The 21,174-nt window shown below is 39.1% G+C and overlaps 1 protein-coding gene across 4 annotated transcripts in view; it reads left to right on the forward strand.

The window, feature by feature from the left end:
* LOC126236766 (conserved oligomeric Golgi complex subunit 4) overlaps positions 1 to 21,174 on the forward strand; it is a 128,836-nt gene that overhangs the window by 3,491 nt on the left and 104,171 nt on the right. For all 4 annotated transcript variants that reach the window (XM_049946336.1, XM_049946334.1, XM_049946333.1 and 1 more), the window contains exon 2: positions 20,804 to 21,001. In XM_049946336.1, the coding sequence (XP_049802293.1) occupies positions 20,933 to 21,001 (69 nt within the window). In that variant the 5' untranslated portion in view covers positions 20,804 to 20,932. The remainder of the gene's footprint in view (positions 1 to 20,803; positions 21,002 to 21,174) is intronic.

The raw sequence follows: 21,174 nt of genomic DNA on the forward strand, positions 1-21,174 counted from the left end.
TGTTTTTAGGGTTGTGGAAGGGAGGTCCAAGGCCGAATTAGTGGGGTTAATTGAGGAATATATAGAGCCGGGGTCCACAATAGTTTCTAATGCTTTTTCTTCTTATAGGGTGCTGGGAAATACGGAAGCGTCCGATCCCACCCGTCTGCTTTGACCCATGACGTCACAAATATGGCGGAAACGACCATAAACGACAATTCCAATATGGTGCCTATAAAGTCATTACATACATATTATAAAGGCGAAAATACATCGAAAAACAAACACACACATGTTTCACAAAAAGCCTAATGACTCTAACGGGAAATTGGGGGTTTTTGGGTGGGGACAAACTAAATATAAACAAATTTAGGCACCCACCCCCATACAAAACCACGCAAAATGACGAAAAAAAATCGACATCACAAAACTCACCAAATACCACAAAAAAAAAAAAATTATCTGGAATCGGACACTTCCCTAGACCGATATAACTCAACAGCAACTCCCGATCCCATCTCCCATTACAAAAACCAACATGCTCCACCAAACATTGAGATTGAACACTTCCCTCCAACTATATAGCTCAACAGCAGCTCCCAATCCCATAAGTTAGGATCGACCACTTCCCTTTACCTATGTGACTCAAAAACATCTCCCAATACCAACCTTCACAGCCACAAATTTCAATGAAACACTTCCCTAGACCCCAACACACAACACATACGCTAGCTTGGCCACCACAATCTCACACACACACACACACACACACACACACACACACACAAACCAATGAAAAAATACTAAACCAAAAGAAAAACCCAACCCACCCACACGTCAACCCCCCCAACCTCCCCCCTGACCCCAAATTAAGAAACTCACAAACAAAAACCAAATGGAACATAAAAAAATCTCAATCACACACTACAACTCAACAAAATAGATCCTCCACAACTAAAACAAAAAAACAAACACACTCCCCCCCTCCATCTTAACAAATACTCTACAACAATATAAACCACCCACCCCACCCTGAGCCGCAGCCACCCACCCACCTACCCAGACCACCACTTTTGGCCTATACATTTTACCCACAGCCCTTAAGAAAACCCGAACAACACAATAGCCCTCTGGGACACTCTTCCGCCAACAGTACTCATCTAAATGAGACTGAAGGTTGGAAGAGCGCCTCTTCCCCCTCCCAAGAACTGACTTAACCGCCACCCACATCCCCTCTATTGTATTGGTACAAGCCCCTGTCTCATAATTCTTAAACTCTAAACTATGGTTCACTACTAAATGATTAAATCCCCTCTCACCCAACCCTCAGGTCGACAGAAGCATCCGATCTCACACGTCGGCCATGACCCGTGACGTAAGGGTGTTGTGGTGCGTGACGTCATTACGGCGCGGAGTTTGGTTTGTGAGTGTGGCGTGTTTGTAGATGTCGTTGTGTTGTGGTTTGTTGTGCCCTCTGCCAAGATAGACATGAAGACAACACCCACACAGTAGTACGAGTTTACTGTGTATGTGAAATAATTCTGCAGATGATAAAGAGATTAAATAAATGTATGATGAAACAAAGGAAATTATTCAGTTAATTAAGTGAGATGAAAATTTAATTGAGATGAGTGACTGGAATTTGGTAATGCAAAAAGGAAGAGAAGAAATATGATAGGAGAACATGGGCAAGGGTAAATCAATGAAAAAGGACACCATCTGATATAATTTTGCATGGATCATAATTTAATCATTTAAACACTTTGTTTAAGAATCATGCAAGAAGGCTGTATGCATGGAAGACACATGGTGACACTGGAAGGTTTGAGGGAGAGACAGCAATGACAAAACATTGAATCTGCTGTGCAAGGCATATGATACAGGAAAAATACCCGCAGAGTTCAGGAAGAATGTAACAATTCTAATTTCAAAGAAGGTGGGTGCTGACAAGTCAGGATAGTACCAAACTACCAGTTTGGTTCAAATGGCTCTGAGCACTATGGGACTTAACATCTGTGGTCATCAGTCTCCTAGAACTTAGAACTACTTAAACCTAACTAACCTAAGGACATCACACACATCCATGCCCGAGGCAGGATTCGAACCTGCGACCGTAACAGTCGCACGGCTCCGGACTGAGCGCCCAGAACCGCTAGACCACCGCGGCCGGCAACTACCAGTTTAATAATTCATGGATGCAAAATATTTATTTACAGAAAAATGGAAAAATTACTAAAACCAAACATCAGGTAGATCAGTGTGGGTTCTGTAAAAATGTAGGAATATGTGAGGAAGATAGGTTGAAAAAAGGCAAACTTACATTTATAGCATTTGTAGATTTAGATAAAGTTTTTAAGAATGTTCACTGGACTACACTGTGAAATTTTGAAGGTAGTACAAATAAAATGTAGTGAGTGAAATGTTATTTACAGCTTGTACAGAAGCAGACTGCAGTTAAATATGAGTCGTAAGACTTGAAAGGACAGCCGTAGCTGAGAAGGTGGGAGACATGGTTGTAATCTATCTGCGAAGCTGTTCGGTCTATACATTGAACAAGCAGTGAAGAAAACAAAGGAAAAATTTGAAAGGAAATTAAACTTCAGAGAGAAGAAAAAAAAAAAAAAACTTTTAAAGTTTTCTGGTGACTTGTAATTCAGTTAGAGATGGCAAAAGGCTTGGAAGAACACTTGAACATATGTGATAAATATTAGCAAAAGTAAAACAAGAGTAATGGATTGCAGTTAAATTAAATTGGTTTATGCTGAGGAAATTAGGTTAGGAAATGAGACACTAAAAGTTGTAGATGGGCAACAAAATAAATGATAATGGTTGAAGTAGGAAGGATCCAAAATGCAGAGTGGGTGCAGCTAGAAAAGCATTGCGGAAAAAAATGAAAATGTTAACACCTAATACCAAATTAAGTGTTAGGGAGGCTTTTCTGAAGGTGTTTGTCTAGAGCGCAGGCTTGTATGGAAGTGAAATGTGGACGATGAGCAGTTCAGACAAGAAGAGAAAAGAAATTTTAAAGTGTGTTGGTATAGAAGAATGCTGAGGGTTAGTTAGGTAGACTTAATAGCAGCTGAAGACATACTGAACCAAATAAGGGGAGAAAAGTAAATATGTCACAACTTGACTAAAAGAAGGGATCAGTTAATAATACACATTCTGAGGCAAAGAGGAATTGTTGGTTATTAACTGAAATGAGGAATTGTGGTGGGGGGGAGGGGTGGGGTGGGGGGGAATTATAGATAGAGGCTAAGGCTTGAATACAGTAAGTAGGTTCAAATGGATGCTGTGATGAAAAGGCTTCCACAGGATAGACTAGGACAGAGAGCTGCATCAAGCCACAACAACAACAACAACATGTACATGTATTGTACAAGAACAGTGAGGTCCATTTTGAGGATTTTACCCGATATTATGTATGCAAAAATTACAGGCACACAAACATGAGCTAGAGATGTGATGTGAAATTCATATAGTATGAATAACCCCTTCCTATAACATTATTCAGTTTCCTCAGCACTGTCAATTCCCTTGGGCCTAGCTATTAAAGATAAGGTAATTTAAGACCTTTAAGCAGCTCGGTACATACTTGTGTAACTCATTACAGCAATTCACATTATGCACACTGGTGTTAATTTGGTTATGTAACAATTTTCACAACTGTTTATTGAATTTGCCATAACACATGATGAGTGATTCTGTAGAGTAAACTTGCTCCAGGGCAATGTCATACCCTCTCAACATTCTTCATCTTTCTAACAGTTGGACTTGTAGTTCCACGAGGTATAAAAATTTTAGACTCATGATCAGTTTTGGGTGATAACAGAACTGACCTTGACTTGTTAATGGAACTTTCCTGACTGTTCACCCTACAAACCAGTTTATAGCAGGGAATTTATGGTACCAGTATTATTGTATTCTTTTCTGGTACATTTATTCTCCACGAACTGTCACACTTATTATAGCAAACCATACTTGGTATTGATGTTATTTGTCTATCATATTATTCCATTCATGGATGCTTCACTGGAAAGACAATTGTCTGTACTTTCTATACAAAAATTTTATCAATTTCGATTTTCCGTATATGGTGAAGGGTATTATGTTTATAAAATTATTGTGTAAACAGGTATTGGAATTTAAGAGCAGTTTTACACAATCCTTGGTTCCTCTTCTTATAGACTGCCTGCTATGTCTGTAGAACATGTTAAGCTACATGTACCTCCAAAAAGGCTCTGTCAATAATAACTGACTTTGGGTTTGGTGAAACCAATAATTCCATACTGGGTTCTGTGACCACCATCAGTTTTCCATTAGTGTAACTTCTGGATAGGCTTCAGCAACTGTGCAGTTTGACAATAGACTCATATGTCTGTCATGGGATAGAGATCCTGGCTAAACAAACCAGGCTGTGAGTAAGAAACAAACCTCTAATGAAATACTTCATTAAAGCTAGTGAAATAAATTTCTTATTGCAAAGGTGGAAAAAGGTCTAGCAGACTATTAAGTCAACAATATTTACATCTTCATTTGAATAATTATAATGATAACAAGAAACTCAGTGATCAGGCAGAGAAGGTGTGCAATGCTGAGTGGCTGCAGTGTCATTTCTGCATTCCCCTGTGTGCCATCATTTGAGTGTAACATGGAGGGACAAGAGGTCAGCACAGTGTGATACCAGTCACTTTCCAGGAACCACTACCTCTCATTCAAATAGTAGCTTGCTAGGCCTCACAAGGTTGAGTGTACCCAATTCGGAAATACAGAAGCGTCCGATTCTGCCCGTCTGCTTTGACCCATGACGTTACAAATACGGCAGAAACGACCATAAACCACGATTCCAATATGGCGCATATAAAGTCGGTACGTACACATTATGAGGACGAAAATACATCGAAAAACAAACACACACACACTTTCCACAAAAAGCCTAATGACACTAACGGGACAAGCGTGGGAAAGGGGGTGTTTTTGGGTGGGCACAGACTAAATATAAACAAATTTAGACACCCACCCCCATACAAAACCACACAAAACGATGAAAAAAACCGACATCACAAAACTCCCCAAATACCACTAAACACAATATCATCTGGAATCGGACACTTCCCTTGACCTATATAGCTCAACAGCAGCTCCCGATCCCTTAAATTAGGATCAAACACTTCCCTTGGCCTATATAGCTCAGAAACATCTCCCGATACCAATATCAACATACACAGCCACACATTGGGATCGAACACTTCCCTTGATCTGCGCACTGTTAATTTTATCCGTCATATCCATTCCTGAACAAAAACAACAACCGATTAATTTTACTAAAATTACCACATGATGTATAGCGAACAACACTAAATTAACCTTCACACAAAATCATTAACTCACTGAAACAAATTCCACTACAAACACAGCCGACACTCGAACAATTCTGGATAATGAGCAAAAGCAAACTGAGCCCATTACACCACACAAACGAAAACCCTGAACATACCACCAGAGAGCACAACAAACCACAACACGAAAACATCTACAAACACGCCACACTCACAAACCAAACTCCGCACCGTCATGACGTCACACACGACAACACCCTTACGTCACGGGTCAAAGCCGACGCGTGGGATCGGACGCTTCTGTTGTCCCCCCAATTCCACTCCCCTCTCCAAGGGAAAATCTCTGGTAGTACCAGGAATTGAATGTGGGTCCTCTGTATTGCAGTCAGGTGTGCTAACTGGCCATCTATGGACATGGACAAGCAAAAGAGCTGTGAATACTAATACACCCTTGACAGAAAATTGAACAATGGAAGCTTGAGCAGACACATATACTTGCATGTGATCCTGCAGAACTACTACTGCTAAGTCAGTTGTCTCTCAGGACACCAGACCATGCTCAAAGTCTATCATTCATCTCAGTAAGTGAGTAAGGAAAAATTAAATATTAAAACCCAAATTGTTGAGTCTGTACCTTAATCTATGAATGATAAACATTCACAAAGACAACCATTCAAAAATTTTGCATAAAAACCTCAGACCACACTACATTTGTTCTGCCTAATGGATGAGATGATCACCCTCTAGCATTGATCATGGACTTCGTGGTTAGCATCATGGAACCAATAAATCTCTTGGCTAAGGACCCAGCTCAAATTGTCCGGCTCGATGAAAGACAAAAGAAAGCGAAAAGCCTCACTTGTAATATGGCTCTCTTATTCCACTGCAACAGAAATAGGCTCAAGTAACATGTGCAGGAATTGAGACACTTAGTGCAGGATGGACTCTTGTGTTTGTGCATCCAGGAGGCTCATTTTAAAAACTCGGACATTCTCCGCTCTAAAGACTCTGATGCTCTCCGCAGGAAGGACATCACCAGTGCACCTAGTGGGTTTACTATCTGTCATCAAGTGACTGCTCTCTGACACTGCCACACGCTCCTCCTCTGCACCTAATTGCACATAGTGTGGTACAAGGTGAGGCCCAAAAATAGCTAGAATTGAAATATTGCGCATACATGCTTCTTAGTTATTCATTTTGCTGTTAAGTGGCGTTAGTTTGGGGTCTCCCACATCACTCAGTTAGCTGGAATCAGTTGGAGTTAAATTGTTTGTTTGTTATGCTCTTTTGTTTGCGTTCTTATTTCAAACCTTTGGTGATTAATGACATGGCTAACTGCAGCAGAGACTATTGGGATGCTTCGGCAAGCCTTTAATGATGATGCTGTGGGGAAATCACAGGTCTGCAAGTGGATTTCTCGTTTCAAATCTGGCAGTGTGTGAACTGAAGACATGCCATGCCAAGATTGTCCTTCGAAAGAAAACAATGTTGGAAACATTTCCACAATCAAACATGCACTAGATGAAGATCGTCGGAGGACCATTGACCAACTTTCTGAAAAAATGAAAGTATGATGGAGCACAGTCCAGTGAATTTTAACTGAAGATTTGCACTTGAGATGGGTGTCTGCAAAATTTGTTCCTTGCTTGCTCGCAGATGACCGAAGAGAAAAGTGTGTGAATGTTTGCTGCAACTTGAAGGGTGAAATGCAGAATGATCAAAATGTTCTTAAAATAATTGTGACTGGGGAAGAGAGTTGTACTAAGGATACAGTCCAGAGTCAAAGCAAGTGTCAAGCCAGTGGAAAACTAGCTATCTCACAATGACCCAAGGAAGCCCTTCAAGTGCAATCCACTGTGAAAACAGTATTGATCCTTTTTTTATTTCAGTGGCATTGTGCACAAGTAGTTCATTCCTCCAGGACAAACAGTGAACCGACATGTTTATCTGGATGTGCTACTTAGATTACATGACAGTGTGCAACAAAAAGACAGAAATGTGGAGAAATGGGAACTGGTTTCTCCACCACAATGCTCCAGCCCACACCGCTCTGACAGTTCATGGTAAAAAAAAAGGGGGGGGGGGGTCCTGCTTGTGCTTTTGTTATCCACAGGTGAAGAAATTCTGAAAGGAAAGTGATGTGGATAATGTCAAAGAAAACACACTAACGTCTTTGAAGAGTAACCTGCCTCATGAGTTCCAGAACTGTTTTCAGTTGTGGCAAAAGCATTGTGACAAGTGGATTGATGCATATGGACTCTGAAACAGACTAAAGTACTATAAATGTAGAGTTCATTAAAATTCAAAATAAAAAAAATTCTGGTTATTTTTGTGTTCTCCCTTGTATGTGAATATGCAACCATCTGCTCTAGATGTCAAGCTGAAGAGGATATCTCTGTTATCGAAAGATGTTTGTCATATTTAGCAGTACTTACAGGGTTATTGTCAGCCATCGGTCTTTTGTTATACACTCGAACATTAACACACTCTGCTCTGTGAGAAGTTCTCAGTGGCCTGCACTGCAGTGACACTACAGTGACTACTTGACAATGTGAATGCAAATGTCTGACAGAGCAGTGCTGCAAAATAAAGCCACCAAGTCAAGTGCTCAGTGTGCTAAATTGACACTGTACAGACAACTGACAGTGCCTGTAAAACTGCATACAGTCATATTATCAGTTTCATTCACGAAACCATTGATGCATCTGTGTCGAAGTGCTGTATCTTAGAAGACAACTCATTTTCTGATTGTCATTGACTAACTGTTTTACAATGTAGCTACTTGGCTCAGCAGAGGTTAAAACACAGACCATCTCATTAACAGCTCAGAGTCTTTCTTGTGATGACTGGAAAAAGTTGCTGAACTCAACTGCCGACTCCAAAAATATTGTATATGTATCTGTAGCCACTAGGATTATGTGTGGAATGGATGGGAAGAGCACTGTTAATACATTCTACAATGCTGTAATAACCATCAAGACTCTCCTGACCCACCAAGGAGACATTGCCCATAGTGGAGCCATTTGCTCAAATCATTGGCATCGTCAGCCAGGATCCAAAATGCCACTACTACTATGAATTTTCCAGGAGGGGTAGCTCAAAAGAAAGTCAATTACCAGATGTTGCGGCACCTCACAGTGAATCCTAAAGAAGTCCTCATTGGCTTTTTTAACTTAATATTAGAGACAAGACTGTTCTGTAACTCTTGGTAGGGGTGCTCAACACATCCAAGTCATGTGATAAATGGTATATGCCATGGTAAATGGCAGCAGCACAGGGAACTCCACTGGTTTTTGCTGGGTATGGAATTGATGAACCCATTGTCTCAGATCTGATGTGTGCCATCAGCCCTCTGTAACAATAAGCTCTGTAGGCTACAGGCTTTTCTGACCACTGTGTGACACTGCAGGGAAATATTGTACGTTATGGGGAATGTTTTGACTTATTGCCTAGATCACATGGATAGTACAAACTCTTTGAAGAAACCTGAAGATGAGATGCTTGCTGATAGGGTGGAGGATGGATGTCGAGTCAAAACAGATATTAGTGGCCAATTTGTGAAGCCCCCACCACACCCAAATGGTACAACAATTACTCAGGCAAGTGGAAATCTGACTCTATATTTATTTCCTAACTGTTCATGAATACTGCAACAAGCAATAAAATACTCCTAGTGATTCAGGTGGGCTGTTTGTTAGGACTACAATGCTCATCATGTTAAGAGAAGTGAATATTTAAGCCATATGAACATACACAAACTGTGATGTGACCAGACAACAGTAACAGAACACAAATCAGCTATCGCAATTCTTTTCCAATAATTAAGAGAGAAGAATATATGCTAGAACGTTTCTGTATTCAGGAATCTTGTGTGGGACAGCAGGATCTCTCAAATCAATGAAACACCTCTGAAATCAGTCACTGATAGCATAAACTGCCACTATATGTCAAGCATCACTGCTCCAGACTGCAAAATCTCTTGGTGAAAGTCAATCATGATGGAGTTGCACAGTGGTCTAAATTTCAGTTTAGCTGTTGTGACTTGCAGGGACATAATAGCCCTTGATGCAAGTGAATTAAAGGAAGTATGGGAGGCTGATGAAGTGACTGATGTACATAACTTCACAGGAAAAATCAACTGAGAAAAGCAAAAGACAGCTGCTTTTGTTTTGACTTCTGATATGCCTATTCTTCCTGAAAATAATGAAGCAAGCTCTGTGTGTTATAATTCAGCTCTATGTACAAAATTTTTTTGTGTTATTTAAACATTATCATATCACGCACACTACACTGCCATTTAAGGTTCTGCTAACTGATGTTTATTGTTGCGAAACTGCCCATGAACCTAGCACTGCATGTATCACCTCCCTCATTAGTTTATTGTGGTGAGATCCTTGCTCCATGGAGTCAAGATTTAAAGTGACGGAGTGAGGACCATGTAGTAAACTGAAAGTGACTTATAAGGCAAAACACCTAACTTTCTTCACAACATCCACTTTGACCACAGTGAAAAAGCTGGCACAGAAAGTTACCACAGCAACATGGACTGAGATAGTTATTGGAACAAAGTACATGTAGAAACAAAGGCAGTAACTAAAAAACAGGTTACCACCTGAAAGCAGCTAATGAAGCCAGTGGTTACAAGTTTTGCACAACATACCATGGTACAGTAGTAAAACCCTCACATTCATCAGCAAAATCCAAACAGGAAGCAAAGGAGATTTATTGGTGATATATTTGTAGTGGACTCATGGGGAAGAACAACTCCTCAGCTTCTGGGTGTGACAACTTAAATCCTTTTTCCAACTCAGATTCATGTGAACCTTTTCCAAGGCATCTGGCTTGACATTGATTTCCACCTCTCTGAAGCCAACATTCAAACCTCAGTCCATATAAAACTTTCCAATAGGCAGTGATACATACACTTTGAGAGCTGCCACCCCTTCCACATCAAACACTCCCTTCCCTACAGTTCAGGTATCCATAGCAAATGGTGGTATCTCTCAACATCTACACCAACAGTGTTTCCTAGGCTTTCCTCTGCTGCAGCTACCCCACAAATCTTATTCACAAAAAATCTGGTCAGTATCCTCCATTCATTTTCTTTAACTAATATAGTTCCCACTTCCAGAAATCTGGAAATTCGGAACCATCCACCACACGGACTATTTGGATGCTCCCACCAGACACTACCCCTCCCCCCCCCCCTCCCCTTCACTATGGTCTCTCCCTAAAGATCAGAAAATGACAGAGTATGAAGTGAAGACTGAATAGCGAGAAGGAAGTGAATAGTGCATCTAAGAATTAAAGTTTGGTGGTGGGGGGGGGGGGGGGGGCGCTAGTGTTTTATGCCTGTATTTGTGTGAGACTTATTTGATTTAAATTTAATCAGTGTGTTTGAAAAAAGTTTGATTTTTGCTATTAGTGTTTGTGTTGTAGTTTTCCAGAAGAGTGAGGTGTCTGCTGTTATCAGCTCTGATTGTTTCCATTTAATTTTGTCATTGGTGGGTGATGTATTCAATTAAAAAGTTCCACTAGAGTCAAATGGGTAGTATTGTACTTCCACATTCTGATGTGTTCATTGTGCATTACCTCAAGAGCCCTGCTGGTCTTAATATCTTTCACACTTCTAAGAGCTTCGTTGGTAGACACCTGATGCCTAAGTTTAGGTTCATGCTTCTTCTAGTTTTGTAACTTATGTCAGTACCTCATATTTTCATTACATGACCTACTTTGTCTGTTTGGTGTTCTTGGTTGTTTTAGCGTGTCTTGTTGGTGATTCCTGGTTTACTGTTGTAGCTCCTGTCTGTTTTATTTTGTTAATGTATGGCTGTTTTGATTATAAGCTTTTGGAGTTGTCATATTGATAGTCCTGCTTCTCTTTCTCCTTAATGATGGGGAAAAAGTTAGTAGGCCCCTCTTTGTATATGGTTTTCATATAGAATTCAAAACAGTTGTTTCTGTAACTGCTTTGTTATTGATGCTGTCTGCTGTTAGTGTAATCTTGTCAGTTAACTGTGTATTCTTGAGCTGTCTTTCAAGGACAGTATAATCTCTTATAGGTATATCATATTTGCTCTCAATAATAAATTTCGGTAGTGCTGCTGAATGAGGGTGGCTCTTTTTTTATGTGACATAAAATACGGATTCGCCTAAACGTTGTTTTTAGCAATGGAAACCACCTTTCCTCTATATACTGTGCTTTGCTCATTAGTGGAAATGGACGTTTTCTTGTTCATGTTTAAGACTTTTTTGTGCAATAAACCTATCCAGATAACAATGTAAATTTGAAATTTTGGTGGTAATTGTTCTTTAAATCTGTGTGTCATATATTAAAAGACATTGTCAACAGTAAGTACACCTGTGATAAGAATAATTATTGGACAAGATAAAGGCACTCCATTTGAGATTTTACAGTCCTTATGAAGTTAGCTGCATCTTGTTGTTTCCAAAAGTGTAATAGCAAAATAATGCTGCAGCTATTTCCTTTATAGCAGGTAAATAGTTCATGGAATTCATATGTTTGTAGCTTGTTCAGTTGATTTCATATTCTTAAGAACTGTAGTTTATTGGTATGTGGTTCTGTTTTATGGTATCATGCAGTAGCATGTATAGTACTTCAAAAATTGTTTTGTAAATCTCTTATCACCATAGTCTCATATGTGTTAAAACTTTGACTCACATGTCCTGCCAACACCAGCATTGAACTGTTGAAACATATTGGACTGGAAAACATGTTGCCTGGTCGGACGAGTCTCATTTCAAATTGTATAAAGTGGATGGACGTGTATGGATATGGAGACAACCTCATGAATCCGGGGACTGTTCAAGCTGGTGGAGGCTCTGTAATGGTGTAGGGCATGTACGGTTGGAGTGATATGGGACCCCTGATATATCTAGATATGACTGACAGGTGACATGCTTTTAAGTATCCTGTCTGATGACCTGCATCAATTCAGGTCCATTGTGCATTCCAGCAGGACAGTGCGACACCCCACACATCCAGAACTGCTACAAAGTGACTCTTCTGAGTTTAAAATCTTCAACTGCCACTAAAATCCCCAGACATGAGCATATCGGGGATGCCTTGCAACATAGTGTTCAAGGATACTCTTACAGATTTATGGACAACCCTGCAGTATTTATGGTGTCAGTTCCCTCTAGCACTACTTCAGACATTAGTTGAGTCCATGCCACATTGTGTTGCTGCACTTCTGCGTACCCACAGTGGCCCTACACGATATTAGGCAGTTGTACCAGTTTCTTTGGCTCTTCAGTATAGATCAGATGTACATTACTACTTGGAGGCATAGTATTCTAGGGCAGATCCACCAAAGAGATTTTTATGCCTATCAGCCTGTATTCATTTTCTTCCTTTTTATCACAAGGCTTTTTAGCTACTGTGTTGATAAAGTCTGTCTGAGTGTTTTGAGTAGCAAATTGGTTTCCTTGAAGGTAGTATTTAAAGTGTAAAGTCTCTTCACCATAGCAGAGTCCACTGTAAGGAGCCCTGCCCAGTGCTCCGTTTCACTCATCTATGCATGGCTTCTTGCTCTGGTGTGTGGTGGTTGTGGCATGCAAATCGCCATGTGCCACATTTTAATTTACAGTGTTTTTTAATATTCAGTCAAAGGGGTGGATTAATTTATCTGTTCATTGGCCATCTGTTTTAGCTGACAATAAGACATGTGGTGTACAAATTTCAAGATTATGTGAAACATCCAAGTGGTTCTCAAAAGTATAAGGGTAAAGCACCAGGGGTGATCCTGTGCTATAGAATTGTGGAAAATACTTTATATCAAAAAAGAACAAATGCTTTTTGCTCTCATCTTGGTCTTCTATCAGAGTTAGCATGCATTTTGTAGGCGACAAGTGTATCAAATTCACTCTTGAAACCAATTCATTTTATGAACAAACTATATATTCCTGGAAAACCTTTAGAGGTATGTAACAGGATTTATTTATGTGTTTATTTATTTTACTAATATATCTGTGGTTTTGTGATGATAAAATATGTCATGTTGCAAAGACAATTGTAGTAGGTCTGTCCCTATCCTTTTAGTTTACATAGGCTATATTTTGCAGCCATTAGACTGTGTGGTGGCTTTGCTGAGAGAACACTCTTCATTATGAAAATAACCTAATATTAAAGTTACTTAATCAAAGAATAAAAATGACACTTTGAAATAATAACAGCACAAGTCATATTACTTTGATTTATTGTTCCTTTAGCATGTAACACACTTCCCTAACAATGCCTACACTCATCCAGTCTTGTTTAACAATTATTTTTGATTCACATTCACACTAAAGCAACTGTTGCTACATTGTATTTCCACATTAAGTAAACATGTAATCGTAGGCATAACACTTTTAACTGTTAACTCCACTTTCTATCAAATTCTGCACATTACTTATCCGCAGCGTGTGCCCTCTCCAAAAGGAAGCTCAACGCCAACTCTACGGCATATTCCAAGATGGCGCATGACCGATAGTGCTGGTTCATTGTTTTCATTAAGTGCATCCAACAGGCCGTGCTGCACAAAACCAAGGAAAAAGGTTCAGCGAAGTCAGCGTGGACATCCAGAGGTTTGGAATCCCTCCTTCCACACAGAAGAATTTGTTGTATGAGCTTCCCTCAAAACATATTCGCCAATTGGAAGAGCTCTCACTGGCCTCACCCTGTGCCATCTTGCTGCCCATCACTGTCACCGCCACTACGGCAGTCACCATCGCTGCTGCCTGTCCCTGTCGCTGCTGCTGCCGCCCACTGCCACTGCCCGGTGCCACTGCACATCGCTGGTTGGCTGCCTGCCTGAGCCGCCTGCCGCCATCATTGTTGAGTCCCTGTCCTTCCTTGCTGTCACTGCCCATCATCTTCATCACCCCGGACGGCGGCAGCAGGTAGACTGCAGACCCCAGTTCAGACCCAGGCGCCGCTTCCCCCACCACATTCAGTAGCCGCTGCGCCGGCCACACCAAAGACACCAGGAGAGGAACGGTGGAGGGGGTAACAGCTAGTATATATAGGGCGCAGAGAGGAACAGCACAGCATTCGTCAGGAACCACCTTAAGATGGCAGCGTGTACGTCTGCCAAAATATTGTGGAGAAATTACGACGCCACGCAGTCAGATACCCGAGAACTGTTCAAATTGGGAAATACGCCAGGAAAGCTTCAGATCACATATGAGTTTATAATATCGATATGCCATCTAGTGAGTAACTAAAGTTACTAAAATACTCAGGGAAGTTTGTTTATTTGATGTAAAAAAATCTAAAAAATTTCATAAATTCCAAATTTTTGGGAATCTTCCTGGGCCAAAGAAATATTCCTGCCAGTATTCAGTTTTATAAGTTCTCCCACTGAGAATATACCTGGCCCACACGACTAAAGGAGAGTATCTCAACAACGGATAATGATACTGTATTTTGCCAGAGTATAACTGTTAACATTCTAATAGATTCTTCTGTTGCTTGTTGATGGAAGTAGTTAATAAGGAAAATATTTAGAAGTCTACAATATTGTGAAAATATTTTTTGTTTTCATTGTTAAGTATTATTTTAAAATGTTACATAATACTAGATACTGACTAGTTTTCCAGCACTTTAAAAAAAATGTCAGAAGTATGTGTAATTAGACATACAGATACACCTTGCCTATTTGCACAGAGTTTGCTGATTGCCTCTAGAGAACCAGAATAAGTGTGATCAAGCTGCTATAAGCTACTGCGAGTGTCAGTCTCACAGATTATAATCTTCCTTCACTTTTTTGTAGTGGGATTAGCACCCTTGAAAGAAAGGATTTGTAGGGACTCACTTAGTCACATGTTAAGCTTGTTTCCAGGATACCAATTTAATTTTGCATCAGAGTATGCACTATAAAGATGTAACAATCCTTGATGCCAAACTTGTTATTGTTGTGGTTTTCAGTCCGAAGACTGGTTTGACGCAGCTTGCCATGCTACTCTATCGTGTGCTAACCTCTTTGTCTCTGCATAACTACTGCAACTTACATCCATCTGACTCTGCGTACTGTATCCATCTCTTAGTCTCATTCTACAATTATTATCGCTCACACTTCCCTCCGATACTAAACTGGTGATCCCTTGATGTCTCATAAAGTTTCCTATCAACTGATCCCTTATTCTAGTCAAGTGGTGCCATAGGCATTGTTTTCCCCCAGTTCTATTCAGTACCTCCTTAATTGTTACATGATCTACCCAGCTGATCTTTAGCATTCTTCAAAAGCTTCTATTCTCTTCTTATCTAAACTGTTTATTGTTCATGTTTCTCTTCCATACATGGCTACTCTCCACAAAAATGTGTTCAGAAATGACTTCTTGACACTTAAATCTGTATTCAGTGTTAACAAATTTCTCTTCTTCAGAAATGGTTTTCTTGCAGTTGCCATTCTACATTTTATATCCTCTGTACTTCGACTATCATCAGTTACTTTGCTGCCCAAATAGCAAATCTAATCTGTTACTTTCAATGCCTCATTTTGTAATCAAATTTTCTCAGTATCACCTGATTTAATTCAACCACATTCCATTATCCTTGTTTTGCTTTTGTTGAAGTTCATGTTACATGTTCATGTTATAGCCTCCTTTCAAACCACTGTCCATACTGCTTAAGTGCTCTTACACATCCTTTGCTGTCTCTGATAGAATTATGTCACCATCGACAAACCTCTAAGTTCTTGTTTCTTCTTCCTGAACTTCAGTTCCTACTCCAGATTTTTCTTTGGTTTCCTTTATTGCTTGCTCAGTGTACAGGTTGATAACATCAGGGATGAGCTACAACTCTGTCTCACTCCCCTCTTAAACAGTGCTTCCCTGTCATGCCTTGTAATTGCTGTGTGGATTCTGTACAAGTTGTAAATATGCTTTTGCTCCTTGTATTTTATCCTGCTACCTTTGGAATTTCAGAGAGTTCATTCCAGTGAACATTGTCAAAAGTTTTCTCTTTGTTTCAGCTTGGGTCTTTCAGTGCTCTGTCAGATTCTCCCCACAGTATCATACCTCCTATCTCATCTATGTCCTCTTCCATTTCCATAATATTGCCCTCAAGTACATCTCCCTTGTACAGACCCTCTATATACTCCTTCCACCTTTCTGCTTTCCCTTCCTTGATTAGGACAGTTATTCCATCTGTGCTCTTGATATTCATATAGCTGCTTCTCTTTCCTCCAAAAGACTCTGTAATTTTTCTTTAGTTGGTATCTATCTTTCCGCTAGTGATATATACTTCTACACCCTTACATTTTTCCTCTAGCCATTCCTGCTTAGCCATTTTGCACTTCCTGCCAGTCTCATTTTATATACATTTGTGTTCCCATTTACCTGCTTAATTTGCTGCAGTTTTGTATTTTATCCTTTCATTAATTAAATTCAATATGTACTAGGCTTGTCTTTTTACCTACTTGATCCTTTGCTGGCTTCACTATGTCATCTCTCAAAGCTACCCATTCGTCTTCTGCTGTATTCCTTTACCCTGTTCTAGTCAACTGTTCTTTAATGCACCTTCTGAAACTCTCAGCAACCTCTGGTTCTTTAAACTTATCCAGGTCCCGTCCCATCTCCTTATTTCCTATCTTTTTACAATGTCTTCGGTTTTAAAGCACAGTTCATAAACAATAAGTTGTGGTCAGTCCATGTCTGCCACTAGAAATGTCTTACAATTTAAAATCTGGTAACTAAATCTCTGTCTTACCATTAAATAATCAGTTTGAAACCTTCTGGTCTCTCCACGTAGCTTCCATGTATACAGCCTGTTTCATGTTTTTGAAACCAAGTGTCAGCAGTCATTAAATTTGCTCTGTTCAAAATTCTACAAGGTGGCTTTCTCTTTCATTCTTTTCCCCCAGTCCATATTCAACTACTATTTTACCTTCTGTTCCTTTTCCTACTATTGAATTCCAGTCCCCAACCACAATAAAATTTTTGACTCGTGTGACTATCTGAAAGATTTCTTTTATCTGATCATAGATTTCTTCAATCTCTCCATCATCTGCAGAACTAGTTGGCATATAAACTTGTGCTACTGTGGTGGGTGTGGGTTTCATGTCTGGTTTGGCTGCAATAGTGCATTCACTCTGCTGTTCATAATAGCTTACCCTCATTCCTATTTTTCTAATTCATTATTAAAATCTACTCCTGCATTACCCCTATGTGATTTTGTATATATAGCCTTGTATTCACATGATCAGGAGTCCTGTTCCTCCTGCCACCAAACTTCACTGATTCCCATTATATCTAACTTCAGCTTATCCATTTCCCTTTCTAAATTTTGTAATTTAAATGCTTGATTAGGGGATTTAACATTTCACACTCCAATCTGTAGAATGCCAATTTTGCTTATCCTGATGATGATGTCTTTGTGAGTACACCCCCCCCCCCCCTGGAGATCCTAATGGGGGGACTATTTTACCCCTGGAATATTTTATCCAAGAGGATGCCATTATCATTTAACCATACAGTAGAGCTGCATGCCCTCAGGAAAAATTACAGCTGTTTTTTCTCCCTTGCTTTCAGCCATTTGCAGTACCAGCACAGCAAGCCATTTTGGTTGGTGATGTTACAAGTCCAGATCAGTCATTCACCCAGACTGTTGCCCTTGCAACTACTGAAAAGACTGCTGCCCCTCTTCAGGAACCACACATTTGTCTGGTCTCTCAACCGATACCCCTCCATTGTGGTTGCACCTACGGTGTGGCTATCTGTACCATTTTGGTACACAAGCCTCCCACCAATGCAAGATCCACGGTTCATGTGGGAGTCAGTAGGACAGATACTTATGTAAAGTTATAGTGAGAAATTACATATTCATAGAAACTTCACTGTAGCAGCATGTTTTAAATTACTGAGGAAAATATGTGATACAATTAGTACTCTTAAATAATTTGTTTTCAGGTAAAATTTCATAATAATATTGATTTAAACAATTAGTTGTAAAAACTTTAATTTTCTGTTAAATAACATAAGTATTTCAATTACTAACATTTACAAATGTTATTGTTGAAGAATTACATTTTTCAGTTCAGCAAGTTACTTTGCACTTTATATTATATGTTGTTAAACAGTCTTGATATTTTTTATGCTGATGTGGAACTTTGAAAACTATAATTTTGTATGAAAATAACTGTAGTGCAAAATCAAGAATACCAGAGAAGGAAAGCTGCTAATCACCATATAGCGGAGATGCTGAGTCGCGACAGGCACAACAAAAAGATTCTGTATAATTAAAGCTTTCGGCCATTAAACCATGCTCTCTGAGACTGCAGATGTGTGTGCAAGTTGTGTTTACGTGAGTGTGTGTGTGTGTGCATGTGTGTGTATGTGTGTCTATTGTTGACAAAGGCCTTAATGGCCGAAAACTTTAATTGTGTGAATCTTTTTGTTGTGCCTATCGCGACTCAGCATCTCCGTTATATGGTAAGTAGCAACTTTCCTTCTCTGGTATTGTTACATTCCATCCTGGATTTTCTATTGTTTGATTTTTGTAATGCAAAATCAATTTAATATTCCCTTAGATCTGACAATTCTGTTGTTATAAACTTGAAAATACATTGTTACAAATTATCAAAGTTTCTTATTTTTGTGATGACACATGTACTTTGCATCAGTTGGTATATAATCTAAAATTCTTCAATACAACATTAAATAACTAATAATAAATGTGAAATTTGGTCATAAGAAATTTTGATATTCAATACCATGTATACATTGAAAGCTATATATCGAGTAATATATTAAAAGCTGTGTATCCCACACTCCCGTATGAGGTATAAACGTACGACGTTGCAACATGTTCTTACCAACTGACGTTTCCAACCATACTTTATAGACCAGCTCGAAGCTTTTAGTTTGCCATTATAGCATTTGCAGATTGATAGACTGAGTCTGGAAACATAAAACTCACAAATATGTGAAATTTCCATGTCAGCAATAAGTAACTGGAATCCATCTCATTCAGTGTGGCAACTGAAGGGCTTGCTGCCCATTATTAGATTACCCACAACTAACCACTGCAGCTGTCCTATTGCTCAATGTTAATGACTGTGTCTTATCAAGTATCTTTTGAGGTTGTAAGCAAATGCAGGACTGTCAGATAGCCTAACGTTACTTAACTCTCTTAAACCGTTACCAAATTCAATGACTGAGGAACTAGATTAAGTTCCAAGAACTACATGTTGAATGGCTATTTTCAAGAGCCTTTAAAGCAACTATTGCACAGTGGAATTCTTCAGTACTGGCCAGACCAATGTAATTCTACTATCATTTTAGCTGCTGGTAACTACATTGTCAGCTCTTTAAATAATTTATAATTTTCCAAAAATTTTGTTGCAGTGTATTCTTCTCTGTAAGAGCAGCAGCATCTTTGTAAATGTACATTAAGCTGTGGAATTCCTAACACCTCTTGAAGAAAATCGTTTATATTTTGAAATTGCTTAAAGAATCACAAAATATCAAAATGTGAGATCATATTCCAACACCAATCCATATTTCATTCTACCTTTAACCTATACTCCCCCTCCCAATGATGTGAATATTCACGAGGAATGACATGTGGTTTGGATTCCATCTTAAACTGTAGGTCCCCTTTTCCCAGTAGGATCACTGGGGTAGGTTAGGGTCGCAAAAGTCACCAAAGTGGCATTCAAATGAAGGACATGGCAGGTCATTGAGCCAACAAAATTATTATTATTACTATTTTGTGTGAGCTATTTTTAAATTTGAAAATCATTTGTAAGGATTCTAAGAATCCATTACTCAGCTTCATACACCTCGCGTAAGTATCATGATTAAAAAATTAAAGTACAGGGCTTTCAGCTCTGTACAAGCAGTCATTTTCTTGCATTACATCAAAGAGTGAAATAGGGCAATGCTGTGTACAATAGCTTGAGGAATACTCTGTATTTCTGTTTCGGCCAATTTCTATCTCATTTCATCTGGACATGGGACACATTCTGTAAATTTCTTTTTCCATATTTTCATCAATTTTTGTTGTGGAATTCCAATTTTGATCTTCCTCATTTTGTATTTCTTATGTAGCTGCATAATAGTATAAGTTCTAAAGTGAAAAAAGTATCAAATTTAATAATATACCTAATCACTGATGTATCTAGTATTATTTGTCTAAAAGTTTCATGTATTCTGTTCTATGTTTTTAGCATTTCTGTTTGAGAAGGTTGCTGTGAAGTACTGTGATTGAATTTCACCCATTGGCCAGTCACATTGTGTATTTGTTATTGGGAAACATTTAAAACCACCATAGTATGAATTTAGGGCATTATCATACGGACTCGCCTGTGACCTTTTTTTGTGAATGCATCATCCTTTGTAACAAGAAATAAAGAGACTACTGCCGTCTCAAGGAAATTTGTTTCCTATTGTCTTCCAATTAACTGGCTGCTACAGAATGTATTCCAGCATCACTTTGTTATTGTAGATACTAATTCACTTTGACAATTCTAATATTTCAGGAAAAAATTAATGATCAGTTGGGAACACTTCTAGCCAGGCAATGCCACCTTGAAGCAAAACTGAGAGGAATTTCAAAAGCACTGCCAAACCTTCAGATAGTTCATTCTGATGCTAAGCAGTTAGTGGAGATGATAAGCTTTACTTCAACACTTGCAGAGAATGTGAGTGCCAAAGTCCGCCAGTTGGACTTAGCAAGGGTAAGTGTTTACTGTGATTTTAGACATGTTACATGAAAACTAGGTATAAAATAGAGAATTTGACAATATGTCAATCGAATTGCTGTTCTTGGTTGTTTCATTTGAGTGGAGAGATACTGTGTTTGTATTCTAGTTGCTGGTAAATTCCCACCAGAGATCTGATTCAGTATTCG

The sequence above is a fragment of the Schistocerca nitens genome, chromosome 2 (genome assembly GCF_023898315.1).
Source record: "Schistocerca nitens isolate TAMUIC-IGC-003100 chromosome 2, iqSchNite1.1, whole genome shotgun sequence".
NCBI classification, from domain to species: Eukaryota; Metazoa; Arthropoda; class Insecta; order Orthoptera; family Acrididae; genus Schistocerca; species Schistocerca nitens.